The sequence below is a fragment of the Rhodnius prolixus genome, unplaced genomic scaffold (assembly GCF_049639745.1).
Source record: "Rhodnius prolixus isolate KJV_2025 unplaced genomic scaffold, Rpr scaffold_6, whole genome shotgun sequence".
Taxonomy (NCBI): Eukaryota; Metazoa; Arthropoda; class Insecta; order Hemiptera; family Reduviidae; genus Rhodnius; species Rhodnius prolixus.
In genome coordinates, this window is record NW_027411634.1 from 43363913 (window position 1) to 43390182 (window position 26270).

The 26270-nt window shown below is 33.7% G+C and overlaps 1 protein-coding gene and 1 long non-coding RNA gene across 5 annotated transcripts in view; one reads left to right on the top strand and one right to left on the bottom strand.

Annotated features, from left to right (window-relative positions):
* Positions 1-26270, top strand: part of Ppn (proteoglycan-like sulfated glycoprotein papilin) — a 94891-nt gene that overhangs the window by 17928 nt on the left and 50693 nt on the right. For all 4 annotated transcript variants that reach the window (XM_074139918.1, XM_074139917.1, XM_074139916.1 and 1 more), the window contains exons 2-18: positions 6935-7010; positions 8933-9105; positions 9314-9368; positions 10027-10106; positions 10234-10384; positions 10462-10585; positions 11647-11727; positions 12635-12807; positions 14067-14199; positions 14617-14810; positions 14886-15032; positions 15106-15288; positions 16549-16719; positions 16816-16998; positions 17715-17856; positions 17937-18067; positions 18143-18425. In XM_074139918.1, coding sequence (XP_073996019.1) covers positions 6935-7010; positions 8933-9105; positions 9314-9368; positions 10027-10106; positions 10234-10384; positions 10462-10585; positions 11647-11727; positions 12635-12807; positions 14067-14199; positions 14617-14810; positions 14886-15032; positions 15106-15288; positions 16549-16719; positions 16816-16998; positions 17715-17856; positions 17937-18067; positions 18143-18425 — 2480 coding nt within the window. The remainder of the gene's footprint in view (positions 1-6934; positions 7011-8932; positions 9106-9313; positions 9369-10026; positions 10107-10233; positions 10385-10461; positions 10586-11646; positions 11728-12634; positions 12808-14066; positions 14200-14616; positions 14811-14885; positions 15033-15105; positions 15289-16548; positions 16720-16815; positions 16999-17714; positions 17857-17936; positions 18068-18142; positions 18426-26270) is intronic.
* Positions 878-3152, bottom strand: LOC141460197 (uncharacterized). The gene is made up of 2 exons (XR_012461780.1): positions 2809-3152; positions 878-1201 (listed from the first exon to the last, which is right to left on the bottom strand). It is a non-coding gene; the product is annotated as an uncharacterized lncRNA (long non-coding RNA).

Genomic DNA, 26270 nt, shown 5'->3' on the forward strand with positions numbered 1-26270 from the left:
CTGATGATCAGCTGGCCTAAGCTGCAATCTACGGTGCTGAGATGTGATGCCAGTATGGTATCAGACCCATAAAACCGACTTCATTACTTCTCTACTGTAACTCCACCGCCTCTGCAATAGATTATTACTCTTTGTCTTTTATAGTTTACGATGGAATGTACATTAAGATAATGCTAGGTCTCAGTTCTCTTGGCCACATACACACTTAAAGTGGGTTCATCACAGTCTAGTGGTGCAATTAAGTCTTGCAGTTCCAAGACGCAAAACTGACTTCCCATTACCTGTATTATATACTTACTAATACTACCTCAGCAAAATCAGCTGTCGCGATGAAGCACTGTGATTGGGTCAAATACTAAAATTAATTTTCCGCAACTACAATGTTTAGCTTTAGCTTGTTAATTAACCTCTCACGACTCTCCCTTTCCTGTTAGAAGTTTTTCTAAAAATAGAACCATTCTAGTGAACATCTATATTCTAGAACGGAACTAGTTTTTTGAATAAATCGTAAGTTCCAAAACATTGGAGTTACTAGCTGAAGAGAAAGTCTGTGGGGCTCTTCAACGTCTATAGATGGATACTGTGTTCTCGTGCAAACACACTTTAGTCGACCTCAAAGAGTTAAGTTTCTGTTAAAACTCAAAAACTAAATTTGACCCGGTTGTTATTGTGATCCGTGTGGGTCTCTCGTAATTTTTTTTTTGTGAAGACGGAAGGTTACAACATTTGTTTCCTATGAAAATTTGACTCATTGACTGTTTGATCGCTTAGACAGAGAGACAAAGTGGTGCAAATGGAAAAGCCCGAGGTTGGCAGGAGTCGGAGCAATTCATTCATTTTTTGGGAGAGACAAGATTGCCGTTTCCGTATAATAAACTTTCATGTAAACTTGTAAAATCAACTGTATTGTATTTTCCGCATATTCTGGCACGTCCTTTCCAGTGTTGGTGTGTTGCGGCGCGACCGCCGGCTAGTTTGGTCTGGCGGGAACAGGTCTGCGCTCAGGTTGCTGAAGAAGACGTTGGACCAACACGAGGACAGCTCCAGAGTCAGCCTGGTCAGCAGGGCGCTAAGGAAGAGCAACGCCGTCAGCAGCGGCCATATTGTGCAGTGCAGTGCTGCAAGCTTCAGGTTTCTCGCTGACATTGTCGCCATGTCTTAGAGATCTGTTGCTGTATATTCTCTGCAGTCTTCCGACAACCTGAAATCAACCAAGCACACACTATAAATGTGTCTTGACTTCAGATTGTGCCAAAACATCGTTCGAAATGTAATTTCTCCTAGTGAACATTAGCACCGTTATGGGAGAAGATCAGCGACAACTTCAAATTAAACACTGATCCAACACTAGTTGGAGGCTAGCGGAATTCGGATTTTGCTTAATAGCTTTGTTTAAGTTTTGGAATTTTCATGCAAACACTCTTAACGTTTTAAGAAAATGTTTTCATTCTCACAAAAGAAAAGAGAATTATGGAAGACTCTGCTACGCCTTCGCCCCACAGACAGACCCAACAGTCACAATTCACGAAGCCAATATTTGTTTTCATTAGTCTCGTCTATTTTGACAGACGGAATTTATCCATTGTCTATCTGCATTAAGTATATGTTAGATTATAGATTTGGGAAAAAAGGTGTGATTTTGTTTTTATTTTGTTTTAGTATTAGGTATTTTTATTTTTGTAAATTTTTTTGTTATTTAATATGCACAAAATAAACAAATAAAAATAATTAGTCTCGTCTAATTGTATCCTAATGTTATCTCTTTTCCTCATCTCTAACAACTCCATCAGTTAAATAGTTTTTATTTTCTTTTAGTTTACCCGCACAACCGACTGAAGCTAACAGACGCTATTGGCTTCTTCACTGACTACTCGACCAATGATCTCACTTAATAATAAATGACTCACACATATAGACTTCTATACTGGTGGAAATCTACCTGGTATTGAACTGCAGGGTTTAACTAGACCAGCTCCAGCTAGAATTCTCATTAACATCATCTTTACGTTCAAATCCATCCAGACTTGAAAATGTCGTTTGTAAGTTAGGTTGCTCGAACAAGTTATTAAACTTTTCAATCACAATTCCAATAGGATTGCACGCCATTTATCATGACATCACTTTCCAAAATATCCTCGAAGACAACTAAAATACCAGCCAGTGCCTTCCGAACTCTAGATCTAGTAGGTAATCCTAGAGATTATACCGTAACTTTCTTCAGTGTTATTGAGTGTATTTATAGTGTCATATTGTTGTCATGGTAACCATAGTGCAGCCAGTTAAGTGTAGCAAAAACAAAAAACCTTCCTTAGCTGAATTGTTTGAAGCTGATTCTTACGGATACATTTAGTACTGGTGTAATTGTAGAAGGCTGTGGCAGTAGGTATTGCCAATTCTTGTTTGTATTAGAGTGTAGCTACAGCATTCTTGAGAATGAAACATATTCATTCGCTTTAATGAACAAGTTCAATAGAAACTAATTCATTAGTAACAAATCGAACTAAGAACTCTAGTGTTCGCACTATAAGGGAGTTTACTGCATTTCCATTAGTAAGGAGTACTCCAATTAGAAAATGATCTACAAAGGTTAGGCGAGAACAAGTTACTGACTGTTACAGTCTACTGATACAAATAAATTCTTCCACTTCTTCCGATTTAGTTATGTTGAGGACGTCTAAGAAATAAATAACAGCCGCCAACCAAAAAAGTTAATTGGCGTTATTTTTTTTGTATTTCGCAAAAGCGAATATTGTGACTGTTTCAGTCAAGATTTGTCTCAAAATTTTGGTTAGATATGCTAATAATTACCTTGCTGATTGCCTGACAGATGTTGTTTTCCGATTGATTTTGGTGTGAGTGCCAACTCTACAACTAATTAGCACCCATTTCATTTAGATTGATTGTAATAGAGGGTATACATGCACTGGTTTTGAAAAAAAATGCTAATGGAAAAAAATTATGAAGTTAATTACTTTAAAAAAATAATAAATGCAAATACCACATACATTACCGAGGTATTTTTTGTTTACATCTGATTTAAGTGCAAGTTTAGTGCAGCATACACATGTACAAATCGTAAATTTATGTTCATTTTTCAATTAAATTAATTGTTACTTCATTCCATTTAGTAGTGAAGTGTTAAAGATAATATGTTTTTAATAGTTAATCTCATTTGTTAATTTTAAAATTTAATATAGTTTTCTTCAATTATATTCTTAATCTATGTAATCTCCCCACAATGTTATTAATTTGTAATATAGAATAGATGAAGATATGAATATTTTTAGAAAAAACAATTATTGTTAAAGTACTTCACTATTATTTGACTATATTTGATTATAAAACTTCTTGTCAAGTACTCAATTAAAGGGACTACATTTAATTATAAATTAGAAATAAATCGTTATCAAGAAGTTATTTATTTGTTACATACTGTGTGTAATTTTGTGCTCTCGTATTCTTCTGTAGTAAAAAACTGCTAATTAAAATAAAATTAGGTAATATTTTCTTTTGTCAAAAGTAGTAGAAAGTAGGAAAAAAGAAAAAAAGTCTTCCAATTTATTAATGGCCATAGAGGGCGTGGTGTGACATAAATGGGCGGCTTTTTTTGTTAAATTTCATGTTTTACCTACTAATTTAAACGTAAACTGAAAACAGGGAATAATTGATATTTCTCTTGTGAAGTAGATAAAAGTAAATTGAGGTCATGTTTCATGTTCGCCTTATACTTAACTTTTTAAACTGTAAGTTTTTGTTACGGGGATTGTGGTACCTTTTGGATAGATTTTCCTTTTTGTTTGTTGATTTGAAAAACTTTAAACGTATCGAATGGTAAATAAATATTAGGATATCTAGAAATCGCACAACGCTCAAATTTGATTTTACCGCGAGTTAACAACAAGCTTTGGGACCAAATCAGAAACCGGAAGACCTCTTTACAAAATCAGTTATTTTGATACCTTGTCGAAAACGACTTTCTTTAAACTTGGTATGCTACGTGTTTTTGATGTAGATCAACAACTTTTGTTTGAAATATTTCCCTTGCAAGATTCGACATGGGATGGTGGATAGACTTTTTTAAAACACCATTGTTGCGTTATGTTAGTCCATCCACTCAATATGAGGGGACGAATGGAGTGGCTAACTGCAGGAAGTGCCTCTTCAATCTCTAGACTTCCCAAATATTTCGGCTCCGGTTTTCTGATAATTCTTGCATGAATTTCACTCAGACATAATTTTCCTAAAAAAATTAGTTTCAGTACAGGGGGTAGGGGCAAACATGTCTCTAATCGGCCATTTCACTGCGTTCTTTCTGTGTTCTTACAAAGTGTGTTAGAATCAAATAAGTTTCTAAATTAGGAGTTGTAGCGTTCTAACCAATGAGATTGTAATAAAAGAAAACAGTGTGAATAAGCTCAGCTAATTGGTTCTTGGTCATTGGAGAGTCTGAGGAAAGTGAGATCCGTTGGAAGTGAATCTGCAGCATGCACTTTGTTGTGTAGATCTTGACATCTCACATGTGTGCTAGTGCCGCGGTTTGCTAGGTCTGCAGTTCGCTAATAATAGCATTCTCTACAATTCAAGTGCCTATCCTCCTCCGTCAAGTTTATTTCGAAATTATCTACATCCTCATAAGATAGAGGCTATAAATATCTTTAGGTTGTGCTTGTGTGTCTCCCTTTGTTGGTGCTTCTGCTTTATGGTTTGGTCATAAGGAAACGCATCCGCTAGCAAGCTCTTTTCTGGCCGCCCACAAAGCTTTGATCCTTTAGGACCATTAATTCTACTATTCAAGAAGAAATCATTTAAGTTTCTCACCTACAAGTTGGCCATTTCTGCAAACATGGTTCATACACATCAGCAGGAACACAAAGATTTAAGTAGGAATGGGCTAGGCGATTTTTCTGGCTGGTAATTCAAATTGAACATTTAATAAATCTTTCATTTATTACATCCCGCACCGCCTTTCTGAACACTTCCGGTGGCTACACACACACAGAGTGGTTCCATTAGCAGTAGAATGAAAACTATGGAACCTTAGCCTAAAAGTCGAAATCGTGATTGTTCTTGTTTTGGTTATTTAGTAGTAGGGAATGAAATTATTCAAAATGATCTTATGGACAGGTACAGTCTGAGCGGAAATGCATTCACACTTTCTTACCGCTGTTTACGTCATTAAATTCTCTTAAAAAGATAATTGTCCTCAATATTCACCAGTCTACAGTACTAAAATGGTTCCGTTCCGAGAGTAGATGACGCCACAGTTACCCAGAACTTCACAAGAATCAATATTCCCAGAGGAAACTACGCCGCCCAAATGAATTATTTTAGCACTGTGCAGAAAATTATACAATAATTATATTTATGTATAAAGCCGTTGTAAATAATTTGCACTGCCTTCTGTGTACTGATATACAACTCACAAATTTGTAAGCTTATAAATATTCTACCATTTATTGGACTTAATTCGAACTTTGATTTCATTAATCCCCTCGATGAACTTATTAGAAACCGAAATAAAATGATTGACCTTCAAATACCTGGTCAATTAGAAATAGAATCAAATAAAAAAAAAAATTACAAATGGAATATCTATTTGAGTAGAGTGGTACTTCCGCCCTGACGATTTCTTTTAAGTTTACAATTTTATTGAATGCTAGCGCTAAATATTAAGCCGGCTGTGGCTCTGAGTGATAGGCTACTCTTCCCCTCCCTTCCACTAAATTCTATTACATACACAGTCTTTATCGATGTAGCCCTTACTTATATCATACCTCACCTTGGTAAGAGTTTACTTGTTTGGTAGTTTGAGTAATGACGAATTCGATTTTACAAGGACATGTACGCAGTAATCGGTGTTCTTACGCACTACCCTTGGAACAGCCTACCCTTTACCGAGTGCGATGGAACGACATAGCGCCTTTATGCTTGTACCGCTTGTGGGATGTGAGATTGCATAATAGAGAGCTGTCACCTATTTCTCGGAGCAGTTCCTCGCGTACGTCTTGATTTATACTTTGATGAATTATGTATATAGATAGTACTCACAAACACAAGAGTAAACATTGCTAGAAGCGAGAATACATTTGGGGGTCTACAGATGTATCTAAACATAATGGTCTGTTTCTAGAGATATTGTCTGGTGCCTTCAATGAGAGGGCACTATCGTGTATGATAATGAAGGTGCCCGCTGGAACTGGAGGGTCGATAGACTCGTACCAAACAAGACATCACTTTCTTTAAATCTCCATCTCAAGACAAATCTTCCGCACATCATATTGGGCCTTGGAATATATTTACAATTAGACGGTTGTGTGAACGAATAAGAAATGGCTACAGGGCTAAAACGCTTATTGGCCAGCAACATCACTCTGCCAACGCTGTATAACTCAAATTATTCTTCTGATTTACAAATGTACGAGTACTCGGAGCACGCTGCTTTTTCTTCTCAGCTTGATGGAGTTCACATGCCTCGACATGATAAACTTGCTAATCTGGGCTCCAGCCAGCTTGCTTTCTCTACAAGAATTCTTTGGATATCTGATCAATAACTGATTTGAACGGTTAATTTCAATTATTAAACAGCTACCCAATAAACCGACTGATATCCGTATTAAATAAATGGTTATATTGAAATTATATGGTTATATTATATTATTAAACATTTTTTACTTCTAATGGTGAAGATTACTTTGCCAAATTAAAATTGAATTCTTTATCAATCAGTAACAGGTAGTTTATGGATCATCTTACTTACTAGTAAGTTGAGGGCAATGAGAAATTTTCAAATCTTAATAAAAGAATATACTTGGAATCTTAGAAAGTAACGCTCAAATATTTTAAAATCGTTTTTGCGATGGATAATTTGTAGAGAAGCGAAACACTTTGATAAACTCTCCAGTACCTAGTTAATGTAGTGGTTTACCTGTTGCAGATGTATGCTGTTCATGCTGCTGTTAGATTACTACGTGTCCTCTAAGCACAACAGCACCAGCAAAGTAAACCTGCGGGTAAGTCACTCTGCATCCTCATTTAGTACTTAACTTTAACATGAAGCAAATCGTCACTAACGTTCAGATCTTCGTCTGCTGAAGGAACAGCTGAATTATGCAATAGACTTGCTGTGGATAGTTTGAACCAGTTCTTCATAATGTTCCAGTGCTGTCATAGAACAAGTCCCCTCTTCCGTATTTTTCCACTCAACTTTTTAAAAAAGCGATTTTTTTAAAAGAAGCTACCGAAAAGTGTTTTCTGTAAAAAAATGTGTGTAAAAGTGCGAGTGTGTAAAGAAAAACTAGAAAAAGCTAAAAATTTATAGTCAGATGATATTCCAGCACACCTAAACTTAGAGGCCAAAATCTCTCTTCGGGAGGTAGCCCTTTACTCAAACATTTCTTGCTTTCCTAGAAATTGGTTCTAACTATTTTGCAAATATAATTTGTAAACTCATGCATATCTACTACTTTTGTTATATTTTTCGAGAAAAATTTGAGTTAATACACTTCTTTGAGGGGGTCAAACCATTGGGGTTTCGCTAAACGCCAATTACCATTTTGATTTACGTACATCCAAATTCGTATTACCTAGACAGAGTTACATCTACAACTTTTGTTGAAAATCTTTTTGCCAGCTAAAATCATTTCAAAAATACGTCCCCTCCTTTAAGTACAGTATGCACAGTGCGGCTGGATAACACTGCTACTATCTGAACTTTTCCTCGCCAGTTTGCAAATAATGAAAATCGCAAGTTCTTTCTCCGGATTTCTAATTTTTTCTTTCTTGTTCTTATTTTTTTACATTTTGATGCTTAATCTCCACATTACTGGTAGGTATAACTTTTATTGATCTGAGACCCACTGACTCTAAAATGCCAAAGGGTTTCATTTGTACATGGGCTTAGCATTGGGTAGGCTTATAACTTTAGTTTAAATCCTTTTCTTAGGAAAATTGTTTTTAATATTGGTGTGACCTGAAGGAACAGCTGTGACCTTCAAAGGTGTCAATTTAATAGTGAACATGTAAACTAGTGAGGTTATCTACAAAGGGTAATGAGTGAATGTTTTTATTGGAAGTTTATTTGAACTAATCAATATGTAATTTGCTGCACATGCTTCGAGTGAAAGGTCTGCTGTCCACATGTAAGCATCTTTCTTCTCTCGCTTCCTAAGCTGCAGTTTTTCAAGAAGACCCTCACGACCTTCCCGCCACATGTGTCTGCTTCTAACCACACATGTGCCTTGGCAGAAAAATAATTGCCTTCACTTTGTTTTGGTCCAGCCATTTTATTATTGTACAATTTGATAATACCGTAGATTGCCCAGAAATAGTACTTCATCTTTTTTTGTGACTGATTCGTTAATCCAAAAGTAAGAAAGATTATTACCAATTTCAGTAATTTTTTTTTGTTTTGTTTTTACGCCAAGCTTAGACTTGGGACTAAGGTCAAACCGCAGATATTTTAAATTGCCCACGCTGGCAATAAGAAGTTGTCTATAAAAAACTGTGACTATAAAAATGACTCCAATTCGAAAGTTTCCGGTCGTTATGCTATGTGCAAGTTCGCCCGCATTTACGTTTAGCAGTTCATAATTAATATTCGTATTTTATTTATTATACTCTTAAGCTTACCGATTTTGAAGATTATAGTTTGTTTATGTGATTCAAAGTTGGGTGTAATTTGCTACCTAATGTTATGCATTCTCCTTAACCCGCACAAAGCCATCTTGAGAGCTAATTAACAGATATGATTGGATTTACATTAACATCAAATGTTGGTGTGTCTTCTGACCTGATGATTTATGAACAATTAAATGAGATTATGTGATTCATATATATATAAATTAAGCTAAATAATTTCATAATTAAAATAATGATAATCACAAGAATTACTCCAATTCAACATTTACTCGCTAACTAGAAGTGTTTGTTTCAGATCTACAGACATGAAAGAAGTCGTTTACGGCGGCAAGGTGTGAATGAGCCTTCCGTTTATGTCATAGAACATGATGGCAGTCCAGAAAGTGGCGAGTGGGGACCCTGGAGTGCACCAAGTCCTTGTTCCAGGTCTTGTGGTGGAGGAGTTTCCGCACAGACCAGATCTTGCCAGTAAGTTAGTAAACACCTAATTAAATTAAAATTCTAATATGAATTTGCATGACACTGCTAACAACCACAGTGATAAATATCGCAGATTTACATAACCTAAAGTAAGACTAACACCTGAAAGTTCCTGATTTAGGCGTTTCCGCTGTAGCAGACTGACTAATGTGCCATCCGGCATGTAATTTTACGAATTGTTTATCTTGTGTTGCAGACCGTACTCTAGTTGTGTTGGCGGAACGAGGAGATTCTTCTCTTGTAACATCCAGGTTATTTATATCTTTATTTAATTTTTTTCATTAACTTTAAAAGACTTCATAAAAACTTTATGTTCATCGTACAGATGCAGGTTCCTTTTTGTTCAGTAATTCAGGATTCTTGTTAATTCTGTCGTTGTATTTACGAAGTCCGCATTCTTATGAGCGATTTAAACTTCTAGAACTCTTAATTATTTGACAGTTAAAGTTCGTTCCTGTAAAAATGAATTGATTTAGAAAGGTGCATCTCAAGTTGGAGAGCTATCGTTCTATTATCTGTTGCAAATTTTCGAAACGTTTTCCTGTAGAACTGTAGTGTAATAGTGCTTTATACATCAAAATTAGTCAGTCAATATTGACAAATTATTTACACGTTGCAAATGAGCCTGAGTCGGGTTGAAATGGCAAGATTTAAAATTTCTATTACATCATATTATGTTCCTTTTTTTATTATTCATATTTTGTGCTTTTATTAATAAACCAAACCAGCCTGAAACTTGATTTTATCCCTAAAATTATTTATTTTAATTCACTAAACAAAATAAGCCACAAATTTTGAGGTGCTCATTGTTATATTGCTTAAGACATATATTTATGCTTTATTACGATGTGTTTAGTTAGTAAAGCGATGATTGTAACTTGTAGATAACTGATTTATTCACTTGACTAGGAATGTCCGGAAGGAAGTGATTTCCGAGCTGAACAGTGTGCCGCCTACAACAACATACCTTTTGAGGGCATTACCTACGAGTACGTCTTGTTTGTGCTTTACAATTAAATTTTGGACTAATTCTGTTTGCTATATTGCGTTCACATACATAATTGCATTAATATAAAATTAATTTCTGTTATACATTTTTAAAAAAACAAAAAACAGTTGGTTACCCTACACCAAGGCTATCAATAAGTGCGCTTTGAACTGTATGCCACGAGGTGAAAGATTCTATTACCGGCATAAAGATCAAGTTCACGATGGTACGAGATGTTCGGAAGAAGGTTTAGATGTTTGCGTGGAAGGAAAATGTTTGGTAAGAGTACTTGATGTTTAAATTTAACAGATTGGTCACCTGGAGGATATTTAATATGAACTTATGGTTGATTTCAGCCGGTCGGGTGTGACATGTTGTTGGGATCGAGTGCTCGGGAAGACATGTGTCGCGTTTGCGGAGGCGACGGCAGTACTTGCAACATCTATTCTGGCATTCAGACTGGCTCAAACCTAGTTCCAGGTAATCTACAAATACGAACCTTCCATTCAGTGGTTTTATCCTCAAGCGCCATTGTGTCCATTGTACTCTGGAGTCTCGTCCTTGACATCATCTTTCAAATGAGTTGAAAGTTTTCCTTTTTTGCTTGTTTATTTATTTAATTATGCATATTCAAAGATGCATAATTATTATAAAAAATCGTAAGCTTCGGCCGAAATCGCTCCATACAAAAATTTTGCTACACTACATACTTTTTTAATAGTAATAATATTTAAATACATAATTGCTAGCTGATAAAACAATTAATTTGAATTGTTAATGGAGAAAGTAATACTTTTTATTGTGATGGTACTTTCAATTTATTTTTTATACATTATATCTTTAAATTTACTCTTGTAACTATTAGTTAATCACTGACATTCTAAAATTATGCGCATTGCTCAGAAAATAGTTCATACCTGACCAGGTGCAACCACTTGGTAGGTGTATACATCGTTAAGAGTTATTCAAAGGAAGCCAGATGTCACAATTTACATTCGTAAGAACAGCGCTTCCTGTCCAGCGGTAAGGTTCTCCAGACAAAGCACATTGCAGAGTGGGAAGTAGAGCCGGGCTCTCAGCCTCAGTGGAGAACTCAAGTTCTTTAAAGTTGTCACTGTGGAAGGTCGTATTTTTCTTCAAAAACTTCATAATCACTAAGAAATATTCCTAGGTTATATCAGCTCTAACTTTTGTAATAAACTTAGCTTCATAAAATGGTGAAATCACATAATGATCGGAGAGAGAAGTATAAAAATTGATAAAAAAGTAAAGAATTATGTTTAGCTTTTTTTAATAATCTAATATGATTCTTTTCAATAATAGTGGCATTAAATTAGTCAAACGCTGCCTCCATTACTCTGCTAGCCGCACATATCCGGTGAGCAGAATATATGCTACTAATGAATTCCTTCTATTACTTCCTTTAAGAATTGCTCGGAGTATGTATGTAGGTGTGATTCTGAAGTTTATTAAATTTGTAGCAGCATTTTTTTTTCTTTTTTCTTATTGTATTTAAGAAAAATGTCCTTTTCTTTTTGCAGGCTACAACGACATTTTGTTCATTCCTCGAGGAGCCACTAATATTAGAATTGCTGAGAAGCGACCTACCCGAAACTACCTCGGTGAGTACCCATTAAAATTATGGTATTTTGTTTTGGTTATTCGCCTTTTTTCATTATGCTCTATTGTAATAATAGTGTTCGATTTACATAAAAGTTACCATTAAATAAATATAAAAATTATTCAAACACTCAGGCATGGACCGAAGTCGGTCCGCCAAGTTGACCTTACTATTTTTAATATTTAGTGCAAAATAAAGTACAAAAATACAAATATAATTTTCTACAGTACTTCTATAGCACTCGAATAAAGAACCATGAACATAATCAGACAGTTCTTTAAAAGAGAAAATGTGAATGAAAACTAAACAGACTTTCTTACTAGTGTTGTTTATATCGTTAATGTAGTGTATACCAACTAAACTAGTTTTTAATTCTTTGTACACAATACACATGAAATCTAGACTGAGAAGCGCTGGACTTTACATCATCTTCAAATAGTTTATTCTTTTTTTTTTGCGCTGCGATTAATTTAATTAAGTCGGTTAAAATAAAGATATTGTCAATCGTTGAGTACCTTTTCCGGAAACTCGTTTGATTTTCAAAGAAGATATTATTTTCGTTCAGCCATCGTTCTAATTTTGCCAGTAATATAACCCGGCGAACAACTTGACAACGAATCCATGAAAGAAATACCTCTGTAATTAGCTACGCAGTTAACATCCCTTTTTTAATGTAGCGGGTAAGTTATACTTTTACTGAAACTACTGGGGATTTTTTACAAATTCGAAAATACAATTATATAATTTTAATTAATATTCTTTGAAGTTTAAAGTGCTGTTTTTAAAAAATTCAAAAGGGACTCCGTCAAAACCAGCTTTCTTTTTCTTTCCAACAAACACACAATTGCACAAATTCATAGAGGTGAGAGTCTGTATCTATAAAAACAGAAAACATTTGTGTTATTTAGCAATACGAAATGAAGCCAATGAATACTATTTGAATGGTGGCTGGAGAATCGACTTTCCGCGCAGCCTCAGAATTGCTGGGACAGTATTTCATTATCAGAGGAAAACATTTTCATTCAACACCCCGGAGAGTATAACAGCTTTGGGTCCTACAAATGAACCTTTGTTGATTGTGGTAAGTACAAGTGCAGTATTAATGTTACTAAATTTTATTTCAAAGCCAACTTTATATTGTGGTTATGGAGTAGGTCATAGAAAGATCTCTGTTTTCTTTTATTTTAATAATGTTGATAGAAGGCCAAATGGCCTTTATATGGTCATACAATCAAGCGATACAAATAAGAATAATTAATTGATAAGTGATATAAAATTCAATATATTCACCTCATATACGTGTAATGATGACGCAGTTCATACAAAACTATAAAACGGAGTACGACTGATTGGGACAGCGAATGACATTGTAGCTGGAACATTCAGAAATCACGGCAGCTTGTAAATGAAGATACAACTTTACCATTAAATAGTTTATTTTAAAAGACATGACTTTTCTTCATAAATCTTCCTCCATCAAGGATATGAAAATTGATCTGATATCCATGATACTTAACAAACATTAATGCAGGAATAGTGGACGTTTTAGGACGTAAGAGAAAACGAGTGTATCAGTAAGATCTCGAGAAAGTCTCCATAGAATTAAGCAGCCTGTTCAAAGATCTTATCTGAATTTGTTAGAAAAAGGTGTAGTATTCCAGATTACTCGCCAAATCCCTTACACTGTCAAAGTTCTACTCAGTAAAAAAAGGCGGGGCTTAACGTCTAACTACCAATTAGATGTCGTGGACGGGGGTGGAAGCTCATATTTTACTATAAACAATTTTTCTAAAAAATAAAAAGTAGTCACACGCGGGATTCAAACTAGGAATCTCCCACTTACAAAGCCACGCTTCTACAAACCACTAGATAAACATCCGCTCCCTGATATCAGAAAGAAATGTCATTACATTTTTTAACATTTCACTCAATGGCATTATCATTACACTATTTTTCAATTGAATTTGAAGTGTATTACAACTTCTAACAGTTAGACGTTGGGAAAACTTAAAGATTATTGTTGATGATGTTAAACGTTGTTGAGATTGATTCAATAATTGGGCATGGTATTACACTGATTCATTTTCAATGACAGTTTTTCTAAAGTTCGAATTATTATTCTGCCCCACCTGAATTTATCAGCTTGAGCCGTATTTTAGCTTCCACTGCATTTCTTCATCGTAGTATGAACATTTTCAAAACTTCCAATTCATCCAATTTTTCATAGATCCAAAATGCGTAACTTTTTTGATATGTGTCACTGAAAGAACTGTGAACTCGCGTCGATGAATGTTTATCAGAATGTGTCTAAATTAACAGAATGAATATATCATTTTATAGTTGCTGTTTCTGGAGCCTAATCCAGGCATAGAGTACGTTTATGCACTTCCCAAGACGATCCATGTTACTGGGACAGCCGGCTATGAATGGGCTTCCAGTGATTTCTCCGAATGCAGTGCAAGTTGCGGCGGAGGTTGGTATATTTTAAGACAGTACATTAAGTGTTTAGGGTTTAAGTATTTCTTAGGGATTAATATTCCTGGCTGAGTTCACTTCTGCTTGGATTCCCAGCTTTGGAATAATTTGGACATTTTGGAATAATGGATCTTCCACCATTCCTCTTTGTTTGGTAATCTTATTATATATTGGCGACGATTTCTTAAGGTCTAAAGCAGTGTTCACAAATAATGTAAGTACTTCAATATATCTGTTGTCAAGATAGTAACAGATTTAAAACAAAATTATTTTCCAATATGAAGATCACATTGAACAGACTTCTTCCGACTCTTGAATCATTAAATATAAAATATATCTAGGTCATTAAGGTTTTATGTGTTCATTCTTCATAACCTTCAGCCCGAACATAACTAAGTTTTGTGTTTCGCTCTAGGAATACAGAATCGGCAAATATGGTGTAAATCACTAGAAAATAATTTAGAGGTTACAGAAAATCTGTGTGACCTTACTCTAAAACCAAGTGCTTCAAGAAAATGCGGTGGAGAAGATTGCCCGGCGCAATGGATCGTTGGAGAGTTCGAACCTTGTTCATCACCTTGTGGTCCCAACAGTACTCAGACTAGACTGGTAACAATAAATCCAGATGAAGAATACATTATTAGTTTAAAATTATGTTTACATTGTTAATAAAATTTTATGTAGGTTTATTGTGAACAACTGATCGGCAGTGGACAGCTTGTGAAAACTAGCGACTGGAAATGTTCAGAAGTACAAGAAAAACCAGAAACTACAAGAACCTGTTTGGAGCCTGATCTATGTCCAACTTGGCATGCAGGGCCTTGGAAACCTGTAAGTATATTTTGTTTGTCTGTACATTCAGTCTACTGTCAATGATTATTTAACAAACAATGTTAAATGTTAGTGTGACAAATTGTGCGGAGAGGGCAAACAGCGCAGAGAACTGCACTGCTACCGGAAAGTGGATGGACGAATAGAACTGCTAGAGTACTCTGAATGTCACGACGAAGAACAGCCTGAATCGGAAAAGCCCTGCAACTTACGGCCATGTGAAGGTCTCGATTGGGTCACAAGCCAGTGGTCTGGGGTATATCCATTATTTTTATATAAAAACTCCTTTGCACAATTAATTTATTTACCGTTTTTGTTCCTCATCGATAATGTTTATTTCTTAAGATTTTATTTTATTAAGAAAATTCTTTAATTTCCTTATTTTATCCGTAGCACGCGTGTTTTTTGTTTTATTCGTAGACGGAACTACAGTTGAATTCGAATTCTTTACACCAAACTGATTGCTTAATTGTCGGTAATGGATAAAAGCTCAAAACCGTTCAGGGATGCAAAAAACATGCGTGTTGCAACGTATAAAATCAGCAAAATTATCTAGCACTGTGAAGCTAACCACATTTTCAGTCTTACATTTTTCCTATCTGAAGTAAGCTGCTAAACTTATCTATCAGCTCGGACGATGATAAAAAATGTTTACCAACAAATTAATTTCATTTGTTCCCTTATATTGTACTCTTAAGCAGTCTCTTATATTAAATAAGAAATCAAAGCATTAAGACTGATTCTGCTGTATTTTTATTGGTAAAAACTGTTTAAATGTGCCACACATAATTTTAGAGGTTGAACTATTGATTCTAAACTTTTTTAAAGTTCAGATCAATAAAGTCGTATTAATTGAAATAAAACAAATATTTTCAGCAAGAGATCCCATCAATTGCGCTAATATTCTAAATGAGAATAGAATAGAAAAGATATAATTTAGTTTATTCAAAACATTATAGAGGTATGCTTACCATAGTATACAAAATTAGACGTTTGTATAATATTGCAAAATAAAATTAAAATAATACTTGGCACAGTTTCTTCTTTTTTTTTAACTTTCTTTAACTAATAATTGCGCATAATATTTCAACAGAAACAATTACTTTATTTTGAACTTTATTATATTAAAAATGGAATAAGTGGGTAGAAACCAGTGCCAGACGAAAAAGTTCATTATTGCCCTAAATTAATGTGGAATTTTTCCAACCAGGCTGGGCTACCAATAGAATGTCCTTCCTGCCCTCACACTGAAGAAACCTCTGTAAGAGTGTCTTTGTAGGGTTTTACAAGCACAAAAAGAAATGGTTATATTGATTTTTGTAGTTTGGTTGAGAGAAGAAAAACTGATGCCTTCAAGTTTTTCTCGCCTCAATACTTCTACCGGAGTGGCCAGACCCCATAGTATCTAAACTAATCTTATGTCCAACCTTCGTGTAATTCTGCCATCATTACATTTATCATTTTTCTGAATTTTCCTGAAGAGAAGGAGTCATGTTACAATATTTTTGTGTTACAGTGTGACGACAAGTGTGGCATTTCTTCAGAAACCCGACATGTGTATTGTGCAAACCAAAAAGGAGTTGCTTTTCCTGATGACATGTGCCATGGGTATCGAAGGCCAGCCACAGTCAGGCAGTGTACGTATGTACCATGTGCTAGTCAGTGGTTCGCATCACAATGGAGTGCAGTATGTTTTGCCCATATAAGTAATATATATTAAATAAATACCTATATTTCTACATTTATTCATCTTATCTAATTAGTATATTTGTGTTTATGTTAGTGTTCAGCAAAGTGCGGCACCGGAATCATGACTAGAAGAGTTTTGTGTGTTACTTTTGAGAATGATGTAATGACCAAAGTAGATGACTCCAACTGTGACTCTGCACTCAAATACGAGACCGAAAAGGAATGCTCTATAGAAGAGGAATGCAAGGGCGAATGGTTCGCCGGCCCTTACTCCACGGTCTGTCCTTAATGCCTTTCTGCTCATTCACAATTTTTAAATCGTAAATAGGTAAATAGGTTGTGTGAAAAAGAATGTTTTTACAAGTAGAGGAAGTTAAATGGTAATAAAATTCTAACTTTGGCCACTACTTTTGTTGAATAATAATGTCAAGTAATTAATATCAAATGAACAAATGTAAAATCAACGAAACGTTTGTACAAACAGTTCATACAACTAATTAGAGAAAAACGGAAATATTATTGAAAACATTTAGGATTTTTGAATTAAATTAATTGTTGGATCGTTAATATCTGAATTGTCACCTCTGTACAATACTCTGCTATGAGCAATTTTATTCACTTTTTTTTTTACAGATAGAAAATTAACCTGGAAATGTCTGAAGCGCCTTTTTATGAATAAATTAGAGCTTTACACATGATGACTTAATATCATTAAACAGATCTCCTATTGGTGTAAAGTCGTATAATACAGACATTTTTCGGAAGGGATTAGCTTTGCGGTTAGCTTATTGCATTCCCACGCGGAGATCCCGGGTTCGAATCCAACTGCTGACCCTCGGATTTTTTCTTCCTAGGAACTTCTTACAGCTCACTGTCCGGTGATGTAACAAACGAACACTGTAAGGAGGCCCGGTAGTGCACTGAAAAAAAGTTCCGGGCGCCAATTACCTCAGATGTTGACGGACCTTATATTAATACAGACTTATTTAACAGTGTGACAAGCCATGTGGCGGTGGCATAAGGACGCGTAAGGTAGTATGCGTTAAGAACAATAAGACAGTGGACACGAGTAACTGCGATGAAGGCACTATTCTGTTCAGCTTGGACAACTGTAATAAGCAGCCTTGCGGAGAAGGTACCTGAAGCTCTATTAGTCCCGTACATCCTTTTAAATTGATTATTTCAAAATTTCATTAAAAAATTTAATTGCAACAGATGAATTGATGCCGGTTGAACCGTCACAAGTAATAACAGAAGAAAGCTCGGAGGAATGTGATTATGATGAAGATTATGATTATTCAGATGAAGTAACAGACTCTCCTGAAAAAATGTACTCTATTACTGAGGTAATTATATTCAAGATCCGTAAATGTGTTATGACATTTCAATTTTAGACTTAATAATACGAAAGTTATTTGTAGGGGATTATCAAATTAACAGATGAATTGGAAGGTTCAGGTGATTTCTCTGAAGACATAGATGCGGTTTCTCCATCTGTTCCTCCTTTATTTAAGGATACGATGACTGAAGAAGCTGTATCTAGTTCAGCCAAACAGAAAGGGTCCACTGATTTGAGTTCAAGCTCCGAACTGCCTTCTTCAAGTTCACACTTTTCTATTTCTACTGATTTCCCCAGCTTCTTTGATGCATATTCATCTGATTTACCACAAGATGAGCCTGTATCACTTCGTGCGGGCACACCAGGTTAGAGAAAATTCTAAAATACAACCTGCTGCTTGCTCTTTGTTACTTACTGATAATAGCAATAATTTTATTCCGTTTCCTACACTTTTTGTCCTATACAAAAATGGAGTTTGGCAATTATTATTGTATACGTTGCAATTATTAATTTCTATTTTAAATAAACAGGCTAAATATAAAAGAATGACAACAAAAAATTATTGATTATTACAAAATATCTGGTTGTATCCGCAACGATGGATTTCAATAACTTGCAAAATCATAATTCACATAGCAAACATGTTCAGTAAGTAAAATGCACGCCCTGACGATCGAAATCCAGAGTTGGGCAAAAATTTAATCAATTACAAAACAATTGAATTAAACCGAAATTTACCAATACGTGGTTCACAGTGGGAGATATAGAACGGCCATAATTTTACAGAATTTCATGACCCAAAAAATTTTCAACCCTTTACATCTTCTACATTTATAGATCAGTGCACAAAATACCTATAGTTTATATATGAGAAAAACAAAGTGTATAAGTGAAAAAATTCCATACCAATACGTGGTTCACAGTGGGAGATATAGAACGGCCATAATTTTACAGAATTTCATGACCCAAAAAATTTTCAACCCTTTATATCTTCTACATTTATAGATCTGTGCACAAAATACCTATAGTTTTTAATTGAGAAAAACAAAGTGTATAAGAGAACAAAATTCCATACCAATACGTGGTTCACAGTGGGAGATAAAGAACGGCCATAATTTTACAGAATTTCATGACCCAAAAAATTTTCAACCCTTTATATCTTCTACATTTATAGATCCGTGCACAAAATACCTATAGTTTATTATTGAGGAAAACAAAGTGTATAAGAGAACAAAATTCCATACCAATACGTGGTTCACAGTGGGAGATATAGAACGGCCATAATTTTATAGAATTTCATGACCCAAAAAATTTTCAACCCTTTATATCTTCTACATTTATAGATCTGTGCACAAAATACCTATAGTTTTTAATTGAGAAAAACAAAGTGTATAAGAGAAAAAAATTCCATACCAATACGTGGTTCACAGTGGGAGATAAAGAACGGCCATAATTTTACAGAATTTCATGACCCAAAAAATTTTCAACCCTTTATATCTTCTACATTTATAGATCTGTGCACAAAATACCTATAGTTTATTATTGAGGAAAACAAAGTGTATAAGAGAACAAAATTCCATACCAATACGTGGTTCACAGTGGAAGATATAGAACGGCCATAATTTTATAGAATTTCATGACCCAAAAAATTTTCAACCCTTTATATCTTCTACATTTATAGATCTGTGCACAAAATACCTATAGTTTTTAATTGAGAAAAACAAAGTGTATAAGAGAAAAAAATTCCATACCAATACGTGGTTCACAGTGGGAGATAAAGAACGGCCATAATTTTACAGAATTTCATGACCCAAAAAATTTTCAACCCTTTATATTTTCTACCTTTTTAGATCTGTGCACTAAATAACTATAGTTTATTATTCAGAAATTCAAAGTGTATAAGAGAAAAAAATTCCATACCAATACGTGGTTCACAGTGGGAGATATAGAACGGCCATAATTTTACAGAATTTCATGACCCAAAATTTTTTTAACCCTTTATATCTTCTACATTTATAGATCTGTGCACAAAATAACTATAGTTTTTAATTGAGAAAAACAAAGTGTATAAGAGTAAAAAATTCCATACCAATACGTGGTTCACAGTGGGAGATATAGAACGGCCATAATTTTACAGAATTTCATGACCCAAAATTTTTTTAACCCTTTATATCTTCTACATTTATAGATCTGTGCACAAAATAACTATAGTTTATTATTGAGGAAAACAAAGTGTATAAGGGAACAAAATTCCATACCTATACGTGGTTCACAGTGGGAGATATAGAACGGCCATAATTTTACAGAATTTCATGACCTAAAAAATTTTCAACCCTTTCTATCTTCTACATTTATAGATCTGTGCACAAAATAACTATAGTTTATTATTGAGGAAAACAAAGTGTATAAGAGAACAAAATTCCATACCTATACGTGGTTCACAGTGGGCGATATAGAACGGCCATAATTTTACAGAATTTCATGAACTAAAAAATTTTCAACCCTTTATATCTTCTACATTTATAGATCAGTGCACAAAATACCTATAGTTTATATATGAGAAAAACAAAGTGTATAAGTGAAAAAATTCCATACCAATACGTGGTTCACAGTGGGAGATATAGAACGGCCATAATTTTACAGAATTTCATGACCCAAAAAATTTTCAACCCTTTATATCTTCTACATTTATAGATCTGTGCACAAAATACCTATAGTTTTTAATTGAGAAAAACAAAGTGTATAAGAGAACAAAATTCCATACCAATACGTGGTTCACAGTGGGAGATAAAGAACGGCCATAATTTTACAGAATTTCATGACCCAAAAAATTTTCAACCCTTTATATCTTCTACATTTATAGATCTGTGCACAAAATACCTATAGTTTATTATTGAGGAAAACAAAGTGTATAAGAGAACAAAATTCCATACCAATACGTGGTTCACAGTGGGAGATATAGAACGGCCATAATTTTATAGAATTTCATGACCCAAAAAATTTTCAACCCTTTATATCTTCTACATTTATAGATCTGTGCACAAAATACCTATAGTTTTTAATTGAGAAAAACAAAGTGTATAAGGGAAAAAAATTCCATACCAATACGTGGTTCACAGTGGGAGATAAAGAACGGCCATAATTTTACAGAATTTCATGACCCAAAAAATTTTCAACCCTTTATATCTTCTACATTTATAGATCTGTGCACAAAATACCTATAGTTTATTATTGAGGAAAACAAAGTGTATAAGAGAACAAAATTCCATACCAATACGTGGTTCACAGTGGGAGATATAGAACGGCCATAATTTTATAGAATTTTATGACCCAAAAAATTTTCAACCCTTTATATCTTCTACATTTATAGATCTGTGCACAAAATACCTATAGTTTTTAATTGAGAAAAACAAAGTGTATAAGAGAAAAAAATTCCATACCAATACGTGGTTCACAGTGGGAGATAAAGAACGGCCATAATTTTACAGAATTTCCTGACCCAAAAAATTTTCAACCCTTTATATTTTCTACCTTTTTAGATCTGTGCACTAAATAACTATAGTTTATTATTCAGAAATTCCAAGTGTATAAGAGAACAAAATTCCATCCAATACGTGGTTCACAGTGGGAGATATAGAACGGCCATAATTTTACAGAATTTCATGACCTAAAAAATTTTCAACCCTTTATATCTTTTACATTTATAGATCTGTGCACAAAATAATTATAGTTTTTAATTGAGAAAAACAAAGTGTATAAGAGAAAAAAATTCCATACCAATACGTGGTTCACAGTGGGAGATATAGAACGGCCATAATTTTACAGAATTTCATGACCCAAAATTTTTTTAACCCTTTATATCTTCTACATTTATAGATCTGTGCACAAAATAACTATAGTTTTTAATTGAGAAAAACAAAGTGTATAAGAGTAAAAAATTCCATACCAATACGTGGTTCACAGTGGGAGATATAGAACGGCCATAATTTTACAGAATTTCATGACCCAAAATTTTTTTAACCCTTTATATCTTCTACATTTATAGATCTGTGCACAAAATAACTATAGTTTATTATTGAGGAAAACAAAGTGTATAAGGGAACAAAATTCCATACCTATACGTGGTTCACAGTGGGAGATATAGAACGGCCATAATTTTACAGAATTTCATGACCTAAAAAATTTTCAACCCTTTCTATCTTCTACATTTATAGATCTGTGCACAAAATACCTATAGTTTATTATTGAGGAAAACAAAGTGTATAAGAGAACAAAATTCCATACCAATACGTGGTTCACAGTGGGAGATATAGAACGGCCATAATTTTATAGAATTTCATGACCCAAAAAATTTTCAACCCATTATATCTTCTACATTTATAGATCTGTGCACAAAATAACTATAGTTTATTATTGAGGAAAACAAAGTGTATAAGAGAACAAAATTCCATACCTATACGTGGTTCACAGTGGGAGATATAGAACGGCTATAATTTTACAGAATTTCATGACCCAAAAAATTTTCAACCCTTTATATCTTCTACATTTATAGATCAGTGCGCAAAATACTTATAGTTTATATATGAGAAAAACAAAGTGTATAAGTGAAAAAATTCCATACCAATACGTGGTTCACTGTGGGAGATATAGAACGGCCATAATTTTACAGAATTTCATGACCCAAAAAATTTTCAACCCTTTATATCTTCTACATTTATAGATCTGTGCACAAAATACCTATAGTTTTTAATTGAGAAAAACAAAGTGTATAAGAGAAAAAATTTCCATACCAATACGTGGTTCACAGTGGGAGATAAAGAACGGCCATAATTTTACAGAATTTCATGACCCAAAAAATTTTCAACCCTTTATATCTTCTACATTTATAGATCTGTGCACAAAATACCTATAGTTTATTATTGAGGAAAACAAAGTGTATAAGAGAACAAAATTCCATACCAATACGTGGTTCACAGTGGGAGATATAGAACGGCCATAATTTTATAGAATTTCATGACCCAAAAAATTTTCAACCCTTTATATCTTCTACATTTATAGATCTGTGCACAAAATACCTATAGTTTTTAATTGAGAAAAACAAAGTGTATAAGAGAAAAAAATTCCATACCAATACGTGGTTCACAGTGGGAGATAAAGAACGGCCATAATTTTACAGAATTTCATGACCCAAAAAATTTTCAACCCTTTATATTTTCTACCTTTTTAGATCTGTGCACTAAATAACTATAGTTTATTATTCAGAAATTCAAAGTGTATAAGAAAACAAAATTCCATCCAATACGTGGTTCACAGTGGGAGATATAGAACGGCCATAATTTTACAGAATTTCATGACCTAAAAAATTTTCAACCCTTTCTATCTTCTACATTTATAGATCTGTGCACAAAATACCTATAGTTTATTATTGAGGAAAACAAAGTGTATAAGAGAACAAAATTCTATACCAATACGTGGTTCACAGTGGGAGATATAGAACGGCCATAATTTTATAGAATTTCATGACCCAAAAAAATTTCAACCCCTTATATCTTCTACATTTATAGATCTGTGCACAAAATAACTATAGTTTATTATTGAGGAAAACAAAGTGTATAAGAGAACAAAATTCCATACCTATACGTGGTTCACAGTGGGAGATATAGAACGGCCATAATTTTACAGAATTTCATGACCCAAAAAATTTTCAACCCTTTATATCTTCTACATTTATAGATCAGTGCACAAAATACCTATAGTTTATATATGAGAAAAACAAAGTGTATAAGTGAAAAAATTCCATACCAATACGTGGTTCACAGTGGGAGATATAGAACGGCCATAATTTTACAGAATTTCATGACCCAAAAAATTTTCAACCCTTTATATCTTCTACATTTATAGATCTGTGCACAAAATACCTATAGTTTTTAATTGAGAAAAACAAAGTGTATAAGAGAACAAAATTCCATACCAATACGTGGTTCACAGTGGGAGATAAAGAACGGCCATAATTTTACAGAATTTCATGACCCAAAAAATTTTCAACCCTTTATATCTTCTACATTTATAGATCTGTGCACAAAATACCTATAGTTTATTATTGAGGAAAACAAAGTGTATAAGAGAACAAAATTCCATACCAATACGTGGTTCACAGTGGGAGATATAGAACGGCCATAATTTTATAGAATTTCATGACCCAAAAAATTTTCAACCCTTTATATCTTCTACATTTATAGATCTGTGCACAAAATACCTATAGTTTTTAATTGAGAAAAACAAAGTGTATAAGAGAAAAAAATTCCATACCAATACGTGGTTCACAGTGGGAGATAAAGAACGGCCATAATTTTACAGAATTTCATAACCCAAAAAATTTTCAACCCTTTATATCTTCTACATTTATAGGTCTGTGCACAAAATACCTATAGTTTATTATTGAGGAAAACAAAGTGTATAAGAGAACAAAATTCCATACCAATACGTGGTTCACAGTGGGAGATATAGAACGGCCATGATTTTATAGAATTTCATGACCCAAAAAATTTTCAACCCTTTATATCTTCTACATTTATAGATCTGTGCACAAAATAACTATAGTTTTTAATTGAGAAAAACAAAGTGTATAAGAGAAAAAAATTCCATACCAATACGTGGTTCACAGTGGGAGATAAAGAACGGCCATAATTTTACAGAATTTCATGACCCAAAAAATTTTCAACCCTTTATATTTTCTACCTTTTTAGATCTGTGCACTAAATAACTATAGTTTATTATTCAGAAATTCAAAGTGTATAAGAGAACAAAATTCCATCCAATACGTGGTTCACAGTGGGAGATATAGAACGGCCATAATTTTACAGAATTTCATGACCTAAAAAATTTTCAACCCTTTCTATCTTTTACATTTATAGATCTGTGCACAAAATAATTATAGTTTTTAATTGAGAAAAACAAAGTGTATAAGAGAAAAAAATTCCATACCAATACGTGGTTCACAGTGGGAGATATAGAACGGCCATAATTTTACAGAATTTCATGACCCAAAATTTTTTTAACCCTTTATATCTTCTACACTTATAGATCTGTGCACAAAATAACTATAGTTTTTAATTGAGAAAAACAAAGTGTATAAGAGTAAAAAATTCCATACCAATACGTGGTTTACAGTGGGAGATATAGAACGGCCATAATTTTACAGAATTTCATGACCCAAAAAATTTTCAACTTTTTATATCTTCTACCTTTTTAGATCTGTGCACTAAATAACTATAGTTTATTATTCAGAAATTCAAAGTGTATAAGAGAACAAAATTCCATCCAATACGTGGTTCACAGTGGGAGATATAGAACGGCCATAATTTTACAGAATTTCATGACCTAAAAAATTTTCAACCCTTTCTATCTTTTACATTTATAGATCTGTGCACAAAATAACTATAGTTTTTAATTGAGAAAAACAAAGTGTATAACAGAAAAAAATTCCATACCAATACGTGGTTCACAGTGGGAGATATAGAACGGCCATAATTTTACAGAATTTCATGACCTAAAAAATTTTCAACCCTTTATATCTTCTACCTTTTTAGATCTGTGCACAAAATAACTATAGTTTTTAATTGAGAAAAACAAAGTGTATAAGAGAAAAAAATTCCATACCAATACGTGGTTCACAGTGGGAGATAAAGAACGGCCTTAATTTTACAGAATTTCATGACCCAAAAAATTTTCAACCCTTTATATCTTCTACATTTATAGATCTGTGCACAAAATAACTATAGTTTATTATTGAGGAAAACAAAGTGTGTAAGAGAACAAAATTTCATACCTATACGTGGTTCACAGTGGGAGATATAGAACGGCCATAATGTTACAGAATTTCATGAACCAAAAAATTTTCAACCCTTTATATCTTCTACATTTATAGATCTGTGCACAAAATAACTATAGTTTATTATTGAGAAAAACAAAGTGTATAAGAGAAAAAAATTCCATACCAATACGTGGTTCACAGTGGGAGATAAAGAACGGCCATAATTTTACAGAATTTCATGACCCAAAAAATTTTCAACCCTTTATATTTTCTACCTTTTTAGATCTGTGCACTAAATAACTATAGTTTATTATTCAGAAATTCAAAGTGTATAAGAGAACAAAATTCCATACCAATACGTGGTTCACAGTGGGAGATAAAGAACGGCCATAATTTT